At 40.6% G+C, this 19,725-nt stretch overlaps 1 protein-coding gene across 1 annotated transcript in view; it reads right to left on the reverse strand.

Annotated features, from left to right (window-relative positions):
* STRA6 (signaling receptor and transporter of retinol STRA6) overlaps positions 1–19,725 on the reverse strand; it is a 107,902-nt gene that overhangs the window by 69,147 nt on the left and 19,030 nt on the right. The window contains exons 2-7 of the mRNA XM_040343015.1: positions 16,041–16,161; positions 15,888–15,954; positions 11,555–11,640; positions 11,276–11,415; positions 10,982–11,163; positions 2,672–2,791 (exon numbers count right to left, since the gene is read on the reverse strand). Of these exons, the coding sequence (XP_040198949.1) occupies positions 2,672–2,791; positions 10,982–11,163; positions 11,276–11,415; positions 11,555–11,640; positions 15,888–15,954; positions 16,041–16,144 (699 nt within the window). The 5' untranslated portion in view covers positions 16,145–16,161. The remainder of the gene's footprint in view (positions 1–2,671; positions 2,792–10,981; positions 11,164–11,275; positions 11,416–11,554; positions 11,641–15,887; positions 15,955–16,040; positions 16,162–19,725) is intronic.

Raw genomic sequence — 19,725 nt, forward strand, 5'->3', positions numbered from 1 at the left:
TACAGGGTGGCAGCTGTGCACCGGATCACGTATTTACGTAGTGGGGCGGATGCGCACCGCTGCCGGCTCACTCTCATTGTGATTAGAAACAGCAGGGGACGATCAGCAGGTACCGCTGTCCTGATGTTCGCTGGCATCTGCCAATCATTCGGTACACAGGCAGAACACCAGACTATGTAAACAAGGCAGATTGCCATTCTGTCAGTAGGGAAGGCAATGGTTCTGTGTTCCTGCAAAGCAGGGACACGGATCTAAGCCTTCCGCTAGTAAAAGCACCTCCCACACTGTGCAAAAATACAGGCTAGGCACATAGTTAACACTTTCATAGCCACTGATGTTAACCCCTTCCTAGCTAGTGTCATTAGTACAGTGACAGTGCATATTTTTAGTACTGATCAATGTAGTAGCCTAGGTTCACACTGACAGTGAGAATGAAATTGCGTGAGTTCAGCTAAACTCGCACGATTTCATTCCTGCATGTCAGTTCCAACTTCGGGGGCGATTTCAGAGACATCGGTGTGGGTTTCTGCACAGATGTCTATTTAAATCGCAACCTGAAGTTGCCAAAAGTAGTACCGAAACTACTTGCGGGAATCAGTGCAGTGCCGCAAATGCGGCGTCGCACAGATTCGGACGGTGCCAATGCCAGCAATAGTCATGTCAAATCGCATGCCAAATCGCTGAAATGTCAATCAGGGCTCAGCATCACTGGTTCCCAAAAAAGTTTCAAACGTGTCAGTTAGTATTCAATTTGTCCGCCATTAGTCCTGCTATAAGTCGCTGAATGTCGCCATTACTAGTAAACAAATAAATACAAATTCCATAAATATATCTTATAGTTTGTAGACGCTATAACATTTGCGTAAACCAATCAATATACACTTATTGGGATTTTTTTTACCAAAAATATGCAGCAGAATACATATTGGCCTAAATTGATTAAAAAAAAATAATAAATAAAGATTTTTTTTTCATTTTTTTTACTGGATGTGTTTTATAACCACTTGAGACCCGCGCTATTGACAAAAGACGTCAACAGCGCGGCTCTCAGGTGCCAACTGGACGTCTTTGGACGTCATTTCAAGTGCATTACCCGCGCGCCCCTGGGGGGCGTGCAGCGGGTAAACACTGTCCCGGCGCATCGCTGGGAAGCCGATGCGTGTACCTGGCGGCCGCGATGTCCGCCGGGTACACGCTTTCGTCGGTAAGACAGTGGGGACGTGGAGCTCTGTGTGTAAACACAGAGCTCCACGTGCTGTTAGAGGAGAGGAGACCGATCTGTGTCCCTTGTACATAGGGACACAGCATCGGTCACCTCCCCCAGTCACCCCCACACAGTTAGAACACACCCAGGTTACACATTTAACCCCTTCCTCACCCCCTAGTGTTAAACCCTTCCCTGCCAGTCACATTTATACAGTAATTAGTGCATTTTTATAGCACTGATCGCTGTATAAATGTGAATGGTCCCAAATTTGTGTCAAAAGTGTCCGATACGTCCGCCGCAATATCGCAGTCCCAATAAAATTCGCAGATCGCCGCCATTACTAGTAAAAAATTTTTTTTTAAAAAAAAAACATAATTCTGTTCCCCATTTTGTAGGCGCTATAACTTTTGCGCAAACCAGTCGCTTATTGCAATTTTTTTTTTGTTTACAAAAATACGTCGAAAAATACGTACCGGCCTTAACTGAGAAAAAAAATAGTTTTTTAAAAAAAAAATTGGGGATATTTATTATAGCAACAAGTAAAAAATATATATATATTTTTTAAATTGTCGCTCTTTTTTTGTTTATAGCGCAAAAAATAAAAACCGCAAAGGTGATCAAATACCACCAAAAGAAAGCTCTATTTGTGGGGAAAAAAAGACGTCAATTTTGTTTGGGAGCCACGTCGCACGACCGCGCAAATGTCAGTTAAAGCGACGCAGTGCCGGAAGCTGAAATTTCGCCTGGGCACGAAGGGGGTTTATGTGCCCAGAAAGTAAAAAAATTGTGTTTTTTTTTTCAAAATTGTTGGTCTGTCTTTAGTTTATAACACAAAAAATAAAAACCGCAGAGGTGATCAAATACCACCAAAAGAAAGCTCTATTTGTAAAAAGAGAACATACATTTTATTTGGGTACGCACGGCCGCACAATTGTCAGTTAAAATAACGCAGTGCCGTATCGCAAAAAATGGCCTGGAAATAAAGAGAGTAACTCTTCCAGGACTGAAGTGGTTAAAATCAATAAAATTAAAGTGAAAGAAATGTATAGACTACATCTTCTGCACTGACCTTTAAAGCTCACATAATAAAAAAGACACATTCGTATATATAAATATATATAAACCTTAAATAGTAAACACTATATAGTCAATATAACTATGCAGGAAACATCTTTATACCCATATAAAGCGTATATCCACTGTGTCCAGTATACAAAATACGGCAGAATTAGAGTTACAATGCCTGGCTCTCACACAGTTCAATCCCTCCATTAATACCCACAGCAGGACATAACTTGGTCTGTGCCAGCACACACTAAACCATCTATTTTTATACAGAGCTCGAAAATCTTGCCAGCCATCTTTTCAGGCTGTCAGTCATTCTTAGTCACAGCATGGCACATTGTAAGTGCTATAAGCCTGTATTACGTATTCAGGAGATCTTAGCAGAGTTGGGTAAATTACCTGTTTAGAGCGAGAAGACCGGCGCCATTCTTGTACCAGCAGCACAGGGTACATCAAGCTAAGCACGACCAGACAGCAGATTTGCGGCACGGTTGACAATAGGGAGTAATATCTGTAGTACTAGAGGATAGCCAAAGACAATATTAATATATAATTTGTAGCGGGTGTTAAATATGTACAGCATATAATATCTAAGATAGATAGATAGATACCGTATATACTTGAGTATAAGCCGACACAAATATAAGCAGAGGCACCTAATTTTACCACAAAAAAATGGGAAAACGTATTGACTCGAGTATAAGCCTAGGGTGTCCATCTGCATGCCTCACTGTGCCTCACTTTGCCTCACTGTGTCCATGTGCATGCCTCACTGTGCCCATGCCTCACTGTGCCCATGACTCACTGTGCCTCACTGAGTCCATGCCTCACTGTGCCCATGCCTCAGTGTGTCCATGACTAGACTTGCGTTTAACATGTATATAGAGTAATGTTTTGGATCCAGGGGACCTACGGCCGGTACCGGGTCCCCAAAGTCCGGGAGATCAGGCTCAAAAAGGTTATTCGAGTATAAGCCGAGGGGGGCATTTTCAGGAAAAAAAATGTGCTGAAAAACTCGGCTTATACTCGAGTATATACGGTACTGTAAATCAATTCATATACATACTAATACTGTTTTTTTTTTTAACAGAAAGAGGTTTTTATTGACAAAACAGCATTACAAGATATGCATTATTCGACAATCAGATTTGCATAGCAATGATGACAGTCAGATACAGGTGATTTCAGCATTTGCAGATCATAAAACAAAGGAAAATCCATAAAGGAAAAGGGAAAACAATACAATTGAAATAAGCAACAGGGTGCTAGTCCCTAGCCCTCCCTCCCCAATCCACCCCACCCGTAAGCCACCAGGCGCAAGCCCAACCGGAGTGCTCCTCGGAGTGTACGCGGGCAAAAAGACCTTCGCCCCTGCGCCAAATCTCTAGATACCCAGCCAAGACGTGTAAGGACCCCAGCAGCCGATCGAAGTGGGCAGCGCCCCGAGGGAGAGGGGGGGGGCAACGGCCCCCATGCCGGGCGGGGGGGGAGTCCATCTCAGTCCCCCACCCCCCCGGCCCCCCATCCCGGTGCATCCACCCAGGCCGACCAGACCTTATCGTATTTAGCTGGGCACTGCCTACTCTCGTATGTTAGTTTGTAAAGGGGCAGAGCCGAGTCCACCGCCTTCCTCCAGGATCCAAGGGTGGGAGGCCCCACCGACTTCCACCGCAGCAGTATCTCCCTCCTAGCATAAAACAATGAGAACGTAATACATAGCTTAGTGTACCTGTCTCCCTCGACCTCACCCAAATGACTCAGAAGGAGCACCAAGGGGTCCAACGGGACTCTGGTTCCTCCTATGTCGCTAAGCCTCTCTGCCACCCCCGCCCAATACGGCCGAAGCTTCGGGCAGTCCCACACCATGTGCCAGAAGGTCCCCACCTCGACCCCACACCTGGGACAGTTCGGGTCAAGATGCGGGTATATGTTGGCCATTCTATGAGGGGTGAAGTAGGCCCTGTGTAGGAACTTGAGCTGGAGGAACCTGTCCTTAGCTGCTATCATGGATGGGATGTATGTGGAGACACATTCCTCCCATTCCTCTTCCCCCAATGCTGGAATGTCCCCCCTCCATTTATCCATTACCCGGGTGAGTTTAACATCGTGGGCCACCGTAAGGTACATGTACAGAGTGGAAAGGGGCTTCCCCATACTAATACTGTTACACAAAATTAATTACACTTGCTTTACACAGACAAAAATATAAATTTAATTGGATTTTGAGCGCCCTTGTATTATTACAATAATTTGCTTCAAACTTTCAATATAGAGTAATCATTCTGACATTCCATTTATTTTGGAATTTTTGTAATACAAATGCATCCTAGGTAGAACTGCATACTTTCTCAAAAGTAAAAATGGATCATTACAAAATATAACACAGCAACAACATAAACATTGAAATCAACAGACATATCAACACGCATCTCAACGCATCAATTAAAACGCACATTAATGATAATGCGTGTCAATATGCTTTAATGCAAATTAAGACCCATTACAATACACTTCAGTGCACATTAAAATGCATGATAATGAAAGTTAACGCGCGTTGGCATGCATATTGATGTGCTTCCATTAATTTCTCAGGAAAAATGCATTGGTGTGCACCCAGACAGACGTAAAATAAAATAAATATGTGTAATTGGTTGTGTAGAGTCTGTTTTTGGCCAATGCAGAATTTAGAGCAATACTAAAACTCTGGTGTTGGATAGAAGTTGATGTTTTTTTTTCCCTTGATGTAAATGTTACATAGGATCTGTTTCTGTGTTATTTTGGTTGAATCAAAAAAGTCCTTGCAATTCAGTTGATTTTAAACCCTGTCACACATTTTAACTACTGAAAATGATTGGCAACTTTCTTACCTATGTAAAAAAATGAATCGTAAGTCATTTACAAGTGGTCCACCCAGGAGCAGATTTGATCGGCATACTGACTGATCAGATTGATCCAATTATACCAGGCCTTTGGACTCAAGTATGAATAGAGATCAAACCATGAAACATACAATATGCTGGTGATTTGACCACTTGGATATGTTAGTTACTCTGCTAGACCAATATGGTAAAAATTGCTACAAAGGACCACTCACCCGTTCCCTTTAATACAGTAGTGATAGCACACTCCTTCACCCCCCACAATGCCAAGTACACACGATGAGAAAATCGGACAAAAAATACCACTTTTGGACTGATCAGATGATGTCACTGATGACGAAACGCGTCAGAAGTGGCTATACGATGACCAAGAGTAATGCGATTATGCCAGTGTGAAATATAGTGAATGTTTTAAAATTGCCCCATGTGAATAGGGTATACCACTACGCCTAATCCATTGGGTGCATCACATTGTTTATGCCAGTGTTTTTTTATAACTTTGTAAGTGTATTTTCTACAGGAGGGAACTTTTATTGAAATAAATTAGTTTGAAACAGGATTAAGCTATGGACCATTTATTTTTCTTCCCATATGAATGAGTTTATATAGTGGATGACCTGCCCTCCTGTCTGCAGCTATTCTGGTGACCAGTATCCCGGGAGAGACCTGAAACTACAATCAATTTATCGTTAAGTGCCTACTATCCAGTTCTGTCTGGTAAGAGTTTATTTTATAGGGGGACTTTTTTAATCCCCAGTACTGCACAGGTGGAAGTGACCGCGAAAAAAAACTGTGTTGAAGTCTTGATTCCTTTGATACGATCACAGTATATCTGCACAGTGGACTGAATATATTGTTGCACGTTTATATTGATCTTTAATTTACTGTAATGGTGAAGTGATTACATTGTCGCAACATATTGATTGCTTAACTTACATATTTTACAATATTTGATGATAGCACATTTTAAAATATTGAGTGTGCTAATTTATGTAATGCTGCCTACACAAATTTGTTTTCTATGTTTATTATAGATTGTTTTTTGCTTGCCATTGAGTAGGTATATATGGTAGCAGCTATAGCCTTAAATTGGTTATCTTGACGTATATTGCATCTATTTAAGTTAGTTTCACATGTCTTATAAGCGCTTACATTTGTAGAAGGAGGCCAGTTGAATCTACAACTTATTATTTTATACTCAGCAAATGATTGGAAACCAAAAATTAGGTCACAAATTTGACTGTGGTTTAACACACCAAGTTCCACCTAACATATCAAAGACCAGTGCTGAATGATTCTTGTAATTGATAGTGGGACAGATTTATGTGAAACCTATTTATCTTTCCCATGGTATCAGATTCCAGCTGTCATTCCTAAAATTCTCTGGACATGGCAATTAGAATATAATTTTCTGCAGTGAGCAACATACGGATTTTCCATGACCCAGACTGTTGCGAGGGAATGTCAGTGGTAACACAAATATTCAGGCTTGTAAGACATGGATGAGTATATTTATGTACCTATCAGATAGGTAGTGGGGCTGTTCCCCAACATTTCATCACCACTTAATGTACCGTATATACTCGAGTATAAGCCAACCCGAATATAAGCCGAGGCACCTAATTTTACCACAAAAAACTGGGAAAACATATTGACTCGAGAATGAGCCTAGGGTGTCCATCTACATGAATCACTGTGCCTCACATTTTGCCTCACTGTCACTGTGTCCATGTGCATGCCTCACTGTGCCCATGCCCCACTGTGTCCATGCCTCACTGTGCCCATGCCTCACTGTGCCCATGCCTCACTGTGTGCATGACTAGACTGACCTTTAACATGGGAGTCTATGGAAGGGGTGCCCGGTTTGAAAAATCGGTGCTCCCCAGTCGTAGGTCCCCCAGACAACAAACTTTGCACACTTGTAGAGGAAGAGTGAGGCTACATGTGTGCCAAGTTTAGGGTCCAGGGGACCTACGGACAGCCAGTACCGGGTCCCCAAATTAATTCAGGTGAGATCAGGCACAAAAAGGTGACTTGAGTATAAGCCGAGGGGGGCATTTTCAGCAAAAAAAAATTTGCTGAAAAACTCGGCTTATACTCGTGTATATACAGTATATAGTTTGTGTCACCACTTTAAATGTTTAGCACCACTGCACAAGCCTTGCTTTAATACTACTCTCAATAGTATTTTAAGATCAAATTCCAGTCAAACCTCTTTTTAAATGGTTTAGTCAAATTCCAGGCAAAGCTCGCTCTAAATGATTCAAATACATAGAATAAAGCCCCGTACACACGATCGGACCTTTGTCCGACCAAAATCACATCGGAATTCCGACAGAATATCATCGGAGTAAAAGAGAACATGTCCTCTAACTAAACTCTGATGGAATTCATTGGAATTTCCGATGGAATTACTCCAATGGGGCATACAAACGGTCAGAAATTTTCCGAAGGAAAAAGTCCGTCTGACTTTTTCCATCGGAAATTCCGATCGTGTGTACGGGGCATATGTATGAACCATTTCGGGTGCCATGAGAGATAAAATTCTGTTCAACCAATTTATGGTCTAGCCACCCAAGCTATATCAACCTGCTCTCTCCATCCATCTGCTAGCTGTCAGTATTAGGCCCTGTTCACAAAGGCATTTGTTTGGTAACAATGATATTGAAGAGTCTTATGCACCACAAACATTTACAAAGCATAAGAGCTTGACGCCACTTTTTAAAGCTATTAAAGGGGCTTGTTAAACTCTAAAGAAGCCTGTAATCCCTGAAAAGCATGGTGTTCTCATTCATAGGGCAACTATGATTTTGTGGATGTCAATTGTACACCTCACTAATGGCCCATGGACAGCCTTACTAACTAATGGTACTAGACAGCAACTATGAAAGCTTGTCACTATTTGCAGATTAAAGTGCCACAGTATTTAGGAATCCCAGGGTTCTATGAAGACCAACGGACTTGATGTTCAGCCACTCGGAAGGGCTTGCAGTACAAGGTAATTATCAGCTACTGCAGTTATTTGCTTTCATTTAGCTGAAGTCTGGCAGTATTAAATACAACTATTATTGGGATTGTTTACTGTAGCTTTAAACTAAAATTCTGCAGATCACAGGAGGCATTTATAAAGATTTGGATGTAGGGTTTCACTTGCTAATGTGTATGTGATCTGGGTCTTGGTCACTACTGCCCTTACTGTCCCCAATATGACATCTACTAGGGGTGAGTGCTAATGCGCTACTGTGAGTAAACAAATGTAAAGTGAATATATATTAAGCGGTAAGAGCAGCAGTATCTAGTAGTGTTCACTGTACACAGATAAATGAATATAATAGGAAGTGATAAGCGCTCAAAACTATAGTTAGAAACTACTGAAGTGATATAATCCACATAAAATCATAATAATAACAAACAATAAAATATTAACACTTAAGTCCCTTGGACCACGCGAGACTGACTCAAACCAGGAAGACATCTGAGGAGACGTAAGACGGCGCTGCGGACGGCGCTGCAGACGCCGCGTCTTGTTTCATTTTCATGCACGCATATTTTATATCAATGTAAGAGTCCATTTTAGCCACTAATAAAGATCACCCTCTTTTAAAACAATATTACACTATTGGAGGCATTCCTCTCTTTTCTTCCTCCCGTACATATCTGGCCATTAAGGACTCACTACGTTTGTATCTCTGGGGGATCAGTGTGAGTTAGGGTTGTCCCGATACCGATACCAGTATCGGTATCGGGACCGATACCGAGTATTTGCAAGAGTACTTGTACTCCCGCAAATGCCCCCGATGCCTGAATAGAATACTTGCCCCCCCGCTGCCGCGTTAATCAGCGTGCGGGGAACATTACAGGCAGCTTTGTTGTAATCCCCGCTGCGCCATGTATAGACACTGCCCCTTGCTCAGGATTGGACGGATCTGTCCAATCCCGAGAAAGGGGGAGTGTCTATACACGGTGCGGCGGGGATTACAACTATTCAAACGAAAGCTGCCTGTAATGCGCGCTGTAATGCGCGCTGATTAACATGGCAGCAGCGGCGGCATCATCATCATCTACTAGGTATGGGGGACATGGCTGCAATATATGGGGGGACATGGCTGGATATATGTGGGGGGGACATGGCTGCAATATGTGGGGGGACATGGCTGGATATATGTGGGGGGACATGGCTGGATATATGTGGGGGGACATGGCTGGATATATGTGGGGGGACATGGCTGAAATATATGGGGGGACATGGCTGGATATATGTGGGGGGACATGGCTGGATATATGTGGGGGGACATGGCTGGATATATGTGGGGGGACAAGGCTGCAATATGTGGGGGGACATGGCTGCAATATGTGGGGGGACATGGCTGCAATATGTGGGGGGACATGGCTGGATATATGTGGGGGGACATGGCTGCAATATGTGGGGGGACATGGCTGCAATATATGTGGGGGGATATGACTGGATATATGTGGGGGGACATGGCTGGATATATGTGGGGGGACATGGCTGCATTTGGGGACACATTTAAAAAAAGTATCGGTATTCGGTATCGGCGAGTACATGAAAAAAAGTATCAGTACTTGTACTCGGTCCTAAAAAAGTGGTATCGGGACAACCCTAGTGTGAGTATTCAACTCAGGAGACAGACATATAGGAGAAAATCGGGAGAGGAATAAACCACACAGTCCAGGAGACGCCTACACCCATGCTACATGCACCATTATAACAGCAGCAAGGTGAGAGTTCTGGGAGACCGGGCACGGATTGTATCACTATATATAGATTCACACCTAATCAGATAACCCAGAGAAGACTGGAACACCCACTTCTAGATCCATTATTTCATATCTATATCCAAAAGGACATTTATTTACACACTTTTGATTTTGGTCCAGTCTGAGGACACTTATATTATTTGTAGCACTTTCACTATATTCACAACGGTTTAAGTGTTAATATTTTATTGTTTGTTATTATTATGATTTTATGTGGATTATATCACTTCAGTAGTTTCTAACTATAGTTTTGAGCCCTTATCACTTCCTATTATATGACATCTACTAGGCAAGGAATAAGAGGAAGCAATTAAAAATACAAATTCAGCTACTTGTATGGACAGTGTTAAAATACATTTGATGATTTTTAAAGGGGTTGTAACAGTTCTTTTTTTTTTTTTTTTTCTAAATAGGTTCCTTTAAGCTAGTGCATTGTTGGTTCACTTACCTTTTCTTTCGATTTCCCTTCTACCTGTAAATTTTTTTTCTCTTTGTCTGAATTTCTCACTTCCTGTTTCTCCTCAGTAAGCTTGCCCCCATCATCTGAGCCATTCTGACTGGGGGTTGTTCAGCGTGCTCGCCCCCTCCCTTGGGACTACATCCCTATCGGGGGGGGGGGGAGGTAGCTGTGTTTACAGCGTCTCACGCTGACTAACCCCCAGCCAGAACGGCTCAGATGATAGGGCAAGCTTACCGAGGAGAACCAGGAAGTGAGAAATTCAGACAAAGGAAAAAAACATTTAGAAGGGAAATCTAAAGAAAAGGTTAGTGAACCAACAATGCACTAGCTTAAAGGAACCTATTTAGAGAATAAAAAAACAACCTTTACAACCCCTTTAAGAAATATACTGTATAACTCATATATTTTTATATATGCCTGGAATTTACAATATACCTTTGCATAAGACTGTTCTTATAAAGTTTCTCTCAAAACTTTAAAGAAAGAGGAATCCTAAACTGAACAAAGTCCAGAGCAGAAAGAAGTCCAAATGTCCCAACAAACAGAAAACAAATCTACCCAGAAATGTAGAATTCTATGTGTTTGTCTTACCTGTGGTGATTGTGGACATTCTACCTTCTGCCATATTAATGCTCCACAATGCATCCAGGAGAGGATGGTGCCCACGCTGTACCCTACAGCCTTTTGAGCTCTTGGACCTTCCATTCTGTTACATGCCAAAAGAGGGTAGTACAGTGCAGGGTAATAGAACAAGGCGAGGATTCTCCAAAGTTCTGTAATTTCATGAAAAATATATAAGTATCATATCAAATATCACCCCTAGAGCCATTACCTTTGTGTTCAGGCATCATAGGGCTATCAAGTGTAGAATTAAATAGCATTTACCTCCACAAGATCCCCAGTTATTTGAAATGAAGTTGAGAGTTGTAGAGTCCAGCAACAAACGGATGATTGAAGACACTAGCAAGCCAAAGACAGCACATGGCACCCAGCTATTCCCAGAAGCCTCCAATAGGTTTAAGGGGCTGCATTTCAGGCAGAGGAAAAAGTAACAGGTGAGGAGAGGATGGCTAACATGGGATACGAGTTGAGTGAGTTAGTGCAGATAATAATGGGCAAGTAGCAGGGTAACAGCAGGGACAGACATTTGGGTTAATGTAATACCTGAGAAGACTGGGGACCCCCCAACAGCAGGAAATGCAGAGTTTTCGCCGTCGTATCAGAAAAGATAAAAGCAGCAATGTGCACAACTAGAAAAAAAAGGCATATGCAAATGGTGTACAGAAGTTAATAGCAGGTCGATATGTTTTTATGAAACAGTATAGAGATGTACAGTTGCCAACTGTCTTTAATGTACAGGGACAGTTACACGTTTTGAAGATTTTAGGTCCTGTAAAATGTTGTAAAATTTAATCATCTTTCAACAAAATCTCTGATTTGCATCTATTCATATAAGGACTCATTGCTTTCAGGTAGTTCTGAGATGCTCTGCTTGCTTTGATTTGCCTTTCAGTTGTTCAAGAAATTCCATCTTGCGTTGCATCTGCGTTATATCAGTCTGCTTCTGAGCTGTACTGAGCTGAATCTGCATTTATGTTAACTTGTATGGTGAGGAACAGTAACACAGATGCAATCAAAAGCCTACAGTACGTACTAGTGCCTTTAAAATTAAACAATTGTACAGAGTATTTAAAATGCACAGACAGTCCTTTCGTGGGTACAGATGTTCTGATCCTTAACTCTCCTGTGCCCTTATACAATGGAAACCTATACAGTAAGTCCTCAACTTACGAGCAAGTTCCTTTTCGGGAGCTCGTTCGTAAGTCCAACCAGTTCATAAGTCCAACAAAGATCAGTGCTTGCATACAAAGACTGTGAGCACTGATCCGTGTGTTCTGGTGGGGGAGTCCGTGTGTCATGATACAATAGCACATCTGGGGAGATCGCTGCACCAACATTGCTTGTGTTGGTACGGCGATCTGTCAGTTTTGTTTTTGTTCAGCCCATTGGGTTGAATGAATAAAAACTGTGCAAACACATGTTCGGATCTTTAAAAGTTCACAACTCGAAGGTTTGTATGTAGGGGACCTCCTGTACTGACAACAAAAAATGTAGGTTGACTTTACTAACTTCCTTCTAAGATGCTTGTTACCTGGCTTCAGTGCTTTATACGTCATTGAGCCAAAACAAAATGCAGCCAGCAAACTCTGAACGCTTGATCTACACGTGTTCCAAGTCCTTGATCAAATTGGCGGATGTTCCTGGATCAGTATTGTTTCCACGCAGCTAGTATTTTGAGAAGAGGCGAGTAGGATTTTGTGGCAAGGCCCTTCTACAACTTACATATTTAAAAATATAAACGTGTGTTATGCCGCGTACACACGATCGGAAATACCGACCAAAAGCTCACATCAAACTTTTCTTGTCTGCAATTCCGACCGTGTGTATGCGGCATTAGAGATGCCACAATAATTCAGGATCGATATCCCACATCTTTTGGGATAAGGAACTTAACCCAAAATGTAGACTTTCAGACCCTGATGGTTTTCTCATACATAACTCCCAGATCCCACTCAAAGTTCATAAGAATTCAGTTATCTGCCACCTATTAAAAACAGATAAATCCTGTAGTGGCTAGTTGGGACTCTACGTAGTTAGTCCCTAACGAATCAGAAATATGTTTTATGATCTGGCCACTACCAACTTATATCCTTCTATGTTAATTTGTTTTGTCAACCTCACCAATATTTCCACCAAATATGTTTTATATTGAAATTTCTTAGTTTAATATTTTGAGGTGTTTTATTGGACATTCCAATGTTTATGCTTAATTTCACATTTATAAGCTTTATTGCTCATAGAATGTACTTTCTAAGACATTGTCATGTTACTTGAATAATAATAAAGATATTGAAAGTTAAAAACGGATAAATCCTGCATCCCCTTTTTTGGAAATTCCCCACTCCCTTCTAAGCTTTGAATGCAAAGCGTGGAAAACATAATGTGTATGGAAGATATCATCCTCTCCTTTTCGAACAGAAAAATAACCTTATAGAAAGACATGATTTTAGTGGACCGAATTTACATTATCTGACACCGAAAATTCCTTACTTGTTGGAAATGTCTGAATTTTTCAGGCCCTCGTCTCCTTCTACTCACCTGAGGGAACTTCCCCCCTCTTTTACTTTTCCTCTCCCCCTTCTGCCCCCTCATACCTCTATCACTATATTTTCTCTTGTTTCCTTTCTCAGCTAAAATCTCTATACATTGACTATATATTGCAGTTTACCATTCCTACCACTACAGAATTTTGGAATTCTCAGGCCTCATACACACGACCGAGTTTCTCGGCAAAAACCAGCAAGAAACTTGCTGGGATTTTTTTTTTGCCGAGGAAACCGGTCGTTTGTACATTTTTCGACGAGGAAACTGTCGAGGATCCCGTCAAGCCAAAAAGAGAGCATGTCTTCTTTTTCCTCAACGGGAATGGAGAAACTTGCCTTGTCGAGTTCCTCAACAGCCTAACAAGGAACTCGATGAGGAAAACGATGTGTTTCACCCGTCGAGTTCCTCGGTCGTGTGTACGAGGCTTCACTTGTTCTGTGTACTGCTGTACCACTGAAGTATTTCTTCACTGCAAGGTTGTCGTTTTACAATGTAAACATGTGTTCTTCCTGCATTTCATAACATTTTTTTAATGTAAACCCCAAAATCTATGTTACAGCTTATCTGACATCACACCTCATTGTATACAATTCTCTCAAACAAATAATTTTGTTGTGAATTTGTTTCAAACTCTCTTACGTGGAATAACAGCATTTCCTGCTACGGGCTGACAACGCTAAGCCACCACCTCCAAATTAGCAGCAGTATTGGAAATTTCCATGCACACTGCTTGAGTTAAACAGTTGATCTGCCTTTTAGGTCGATCAGAAAGACAGCCCAATAGCCAAATGAAGAAGTACACAAAAATATTTGCTCCAGGAAACTGTATAAAGTGGGACACGATGCCAAGCATACCGAAAAGTACATTCACAGTTTACGTTCACTTTAAGTACAGGTTTTCATTTTTTAAAAAAATAAGATTTTTTTAAATCAAAATCTGCTTTGCAGTTAGTTTGGAAAGCAACTTGAATCAGAAAAGTAGAGAAAAGTTCCAGTGCAAATCATTTTGTAATTTTGGGTGGGCCCTGATGTAATACGTATTATGTTACTCGGTTTAGTAAATATGCTGTGAGGATTGTATAATGCAATGACGCTACAAAGGAGAATTGTGGTTAACAGAGGTACACCACACTTCATGTGCAGAGTCCCTGGAAATTATTTTAACATGTTGGCATCTAAGATCAAACCTTTTATAAGAATTAGTCAATTGGTGTTAGAAGCTATATTAGAATAGTCCTGGGTCACTGTGCATGCATGCAGTAGTTCTACTCTGTTTTAATAAATTTTTCAGTTTATGTTAAGTAAGTAGGTCCTTCGATAAGCCTAAAACTATACACATATTTTACAAATGTATTTTATTCCAACAAGTCCCTGCTGTATTCATTGGTAAAATGATCGCACAAATGAAAAATAAGCAGTTTTAGGTCATTGGTATAATGTAAAAAAGCAAATTATAGTACAGTGAAACCTTGGTTTGAGAGCGATTTGCAAGACAAGCAAAAATTTTAATAAATTTTGCCTTAATAGATAAGCGCTGTCTTGATATAAGAGTAGCGTCATGTTACAACTGAGTATAAAAAAAATAAGAGAGGAGCCTCTAAGTCTAGCAATATGGTTACATTTAATGAAGGTACAACATTTAGCAACTTATTGCTACACTTATGCCCTGTACACACGATTGGTTCGTCTGATTAAAATGGTCCGATGGCCTGTTTTCATCGGACGAACCGATCGTGTGTGGGCCCCATGTTTTTTTTTCCCATCGGTGAAAAAAAATAGAACCTGTTTTAAAATTTTCTGATAGAAAAAAACGATCGTCTGTTGGGAAATCCATCGGTCAAAAATCCATGCATGCTCAGAATCAAGTCGACGCATGCTCAGAAGCATTGAACTTCATTTTTCTCTGCACGCCGTTGTGTTTTACGTCACCGCGTTGGACACGATCAGATTTTTAACTGATGGTGTGTAGGCAAGACTGATGAAAGTCAGCTTCATCGGATATCTGATGAAAAAATCCATCGGTCCATTTTCATCGGATAAACCGATCGTGTGTACATGGCATTAGAGGTGCCTCTCTTCTCTTTTATACCCTGTAAAAAAATGCTTTGATATACAAGTGCTTTGGATTACAAGCATGTTTCTTGATCGAATTATGCTCGCAAACCAAGGTTTTACTGTAATAGGTTATACTGGAAGATATAAGCGGTAGGAAACAGTAATTGCCAGTCATTTATTCAAGTTACATACAAGATATTAGTTATATGCCCTTGATTAATTAGTTATGAATGCAGATTATGGAGGCTACGAACACAGTGGGTATAACAGAACTCACTGTAACAGGGGCCATGATGAGGTGGTAGAGTTCATCGGACATGGTTGGAAAACATGGTACAATGATCCTACAATTAAAAAAAAAAAAATGTAACACCATAATAAACTTTACTTGTATATAGTCTAGAAATGAATAATACATGTGTTCACTTACTCATGAGGGGCCATCACTGGTCCTTGTGGTTCATCAATGTACCAGTCATCATACGACAACAGGTCATCCTGTTCAGGATCTGGACTTGCCTCTTGCGTTGCCATAATTCTGCCTACTGCTCCTGTACAGCAAAAGAAAGACCCTTTCTTATATACCCACACTCAGCTGACCATTGCAATGCATCCTTTTATGTAGAGGATTACAGACATTCCCTTAGGGTCAGAAAGTGCCAAGGGAGAAATATATCAGCAAGTGCAACACAGCGAGAATAGAGAAGCTAGGAGTCCCACTGCACACCAAGGTGCAAGAATGCACAGTGGGAGATGAATAATATGACAATGAGTTTCTGAACTTAGTATACAAGGCGGATCTGGAATAAAAAAAAGTCTCTAGGAACAAAATGATGTTCTCTATTAAATAACCTCATTCCTATCAGTTTATCTTAACTCTGAATCATCTCATCGTTAGGGACATTTAATCCCATTTTAACTATCAAAAATACTGCTGTTCCTCTAATTAGTAATATGAGTAGTCATTTATAATGCTCTTGTAGCCATGTGAGTGATGATAATTAGAGCGACAGGGTAAAAATAAGCTTGTATTCCAGAATCTTTCCAGATTTCCCTATTAAACAACAACTTGTTGCTTCATTAGTGCTCAAAGATCTATATCCGGAATACCAGGGTAAACCTGACGTAGTCTGAGATCCGCCTTCATACAGTTTTGTTCTCAAGTTATTAGCCTTTCCTTAATCCTTTGCACATGTGTTTTTGTGTATTCTAATCACTTTCCTAAAGAAATAATTACATCAATGTGACCAATAAGAATTTTGTTTGCAGCTATACATTAACTTTTAGGTTACTTCTGCTTATCTGCACTCGAAACATCAGGCCTAACTTTTGACTTGTTCCACAATCAAGCAAAGAAAGGCACAAATACTACCACCTTTAGGGCCTTTGGCGCTAGACTTTTTTTCACGTCAGATGTGTTTTGAATTCTTTTATCAATGAGAATGCAAAACCAACTTCAGGTAGGTCAAATGCCTGTCAGAAGGATATCAATTCCAGATCAAATGTAACTGTCAATGAATTCTCTATGACCTCAGGAGCGTCTCAAACTGATGCCATCGCCACAAGCCCAAAGCCTGTCAACATAGATCGTTAGTTGGGTCTAAAATGACCCTAACTAGGAACAATCAGAATAGCACCTCTTCATTACCTATTTTATGTTAGTAAACATTGCTGGATATTAGATCAAAAATAATAGCAGCTCACGAAAATCGGTTTCCAAAATGTATATTGTTGCAAAGAGGATTCCCATAGACATTATAGAGACATTGGATTTGACCAACTTAAAAACAACAAACTGTCTGAATGCTTCAGAAATTTGTTCTTTAACCTCCCTGGCGGTATGATTATTTCAGATTTTAGGTACTGAAAGCGGTACCATTATTTTGCATGGAAATTTGACGTTTTACATTGTAGGCCTGTAATTCTTAGGAATAACTCACTTAAATCTGTCCAAACAAGAGTCTAGTAGACATCCCAGGTATGATAAAGTTTGAAAAACAAAATCATAAATTATAATATAATAAATAATTATAAATAATTATAACAAATCATAATATAATTATAATAAAAATTATTCAATAATGTAATCAAATCAAAAACACAGAAATGTGCTCAGTTGCAGAATTGTCGCTGTCATAACTTTTTTATGACGAATTTCCCCACAAATCGCTATCGCTCAATTCTGCAAGTGATTCTAATTTATTATCGCTGTTTTCTGGCTGGTCTAAAACCACTTTTGACATAAAGGGACACTTTTTGGTTGCTATGGACAATCTACAGTTTGCAGGCAGAAAGAACAGTTTTTTATTATACTAAAGTACATGCAGAACACTGGGCAGACCACGAGGGACAAAGGGGGTGTGTAGTTTTTACATACAGTACTGTTATCTATAAGATTACAGTATACTGTATGTACTGTGTTTATTTACTTTTTTGAATTTGGCGCCGATCTCCGCCCCCTTGCGTCGTAACATCGCAGGCAACGGAGATCAGGGGAACACAGTGCATCGGGCGGAAAATCCGGCCGGCTTGCACTGCGGAAATACATCGCTGGATCCCAGGGAAAAGGTAAGTAACCTTTTCCAGCATCCAGAGAGGCAATCCCGAGTGTGGCTCGGGGGTTACCGATCGTAGCACAAAAATCTCACCCAGAGCCACACTCGGGAATACCGCTAGGCAGGTTAAAAAACTGTGATAAGTACACATTTTTTAATCTGTTCGGTCAATAGTCCCTCAAGTATTTGCCTGATACCATATACAGGTAAACCTTGGTTTGAGAGCAATTTGGTTTGAGAGCGTTTTGCAGGACAAGCAAAAGTTTTAATACATTTTGACTTAATATACAAGCAATGTCTTGATATACAAGTAGCGTCATGTCACAACTGGGTATAAAAGAGAAGAGAGGCACCTCTAAGTGTCGCAATATGGATACATTTAATGAAGATATAACATATAGAAACTCACATGGTTGATGATTAAAAGAGGCACATCTAAGTATGCAGGCATCCGGGGGAAAGATGTCCACAAAAAGCACCATCCTCACCGCCATTGAAGTCATCCCTTCCATGCTGCGCTCCGCAAGCGATATAAGCCTCGCTATAAAGATCGCTCTACTGCAGGGCAGTCTTCCCGGACACGATTGCAGACAGCTTTACCCCGGATGCCTGCATACTTAGGCCTCGTACACACAACCGAGTTTCTCGGCAAAAAACAGCAAGAAACTTGCTGGGAGATATTTTTTTGCCGAGGAAACTGGTCGTGTGTACATTTTTGTCGAGGAAACTGTCGAGAAACTCGACGAGCCAAAAAGAAAGCATGTTCTCTATTTCCTTGACGGGAATGGAGAAAATTGGCTTGTCGAGTTTCTCGACGGCTTCACAAGGAACTCGACGAGCAAAACGATGTGTTTCGCCCGTCGAGTTTCTCGGTCGTGTGTACGAGGCCTAAGATGTAGCTCCTGATGGATTTCTGCTTCTAATCCCCTTGTGGATGGACATTTTATGGTTACACAATCTATCACATTGTTATAATCTTTTTTATATGGACTATAAACTATGATTTATTTATGAAAAAATGGTTGTGGAACTAATCATTTGAGTTTCCATTATTTCTTATGGGAAAATTTTCTTTGATATACAAGTGCTTTGGATTACAAGCATGTTCCCGGAACGAATTATTCTCGCAATTACAAGGCTTCACTGTAAATAAGATTGCTACCACATTCAGCAAAAGTTGGATAAATTGGGTGACTATGCTTTGATATCTTCGGGCAACTTAACAGTGGTTTTCACAAACAATATGGCAACTGGCAAAGACAAGGAACGGTCATACCTGCCATGAGGTTTTTGACTTTCCTCGTTGCCTTACTAAATTTAAGTGAATGATCTATAGACAGTCTAAGTAAACTACTGTGAATAGAAGGGCAGCATTGCTAAATGCCCTGGGTTGGGTAGGGAAATCTAGTTATTACTTTCCTAATATATTTTTTTTTTTGCAAGAAAGGGCTTATGGATTTCACTGTGACTTAGGGCTGTTTTTTATTTGTTTATTTATTTGAGGTACTTATACAGAGCTGTCAATTTGCATAGCAACTTACATAAATAAATATATATTAT

Source organism: Rana temporaria, chromosome 3 (assembly GCF_905171775.1).
Source record: "Rana temporaria chromosome 3, aRanTem1.1, whole genome shotgun sequence".
Classification (NCBI taxonomy): Eukaryota; Metazoa; Chordata; class Amphibia; order Anura; family Ranidae; genus Rana; species Rana temporaria.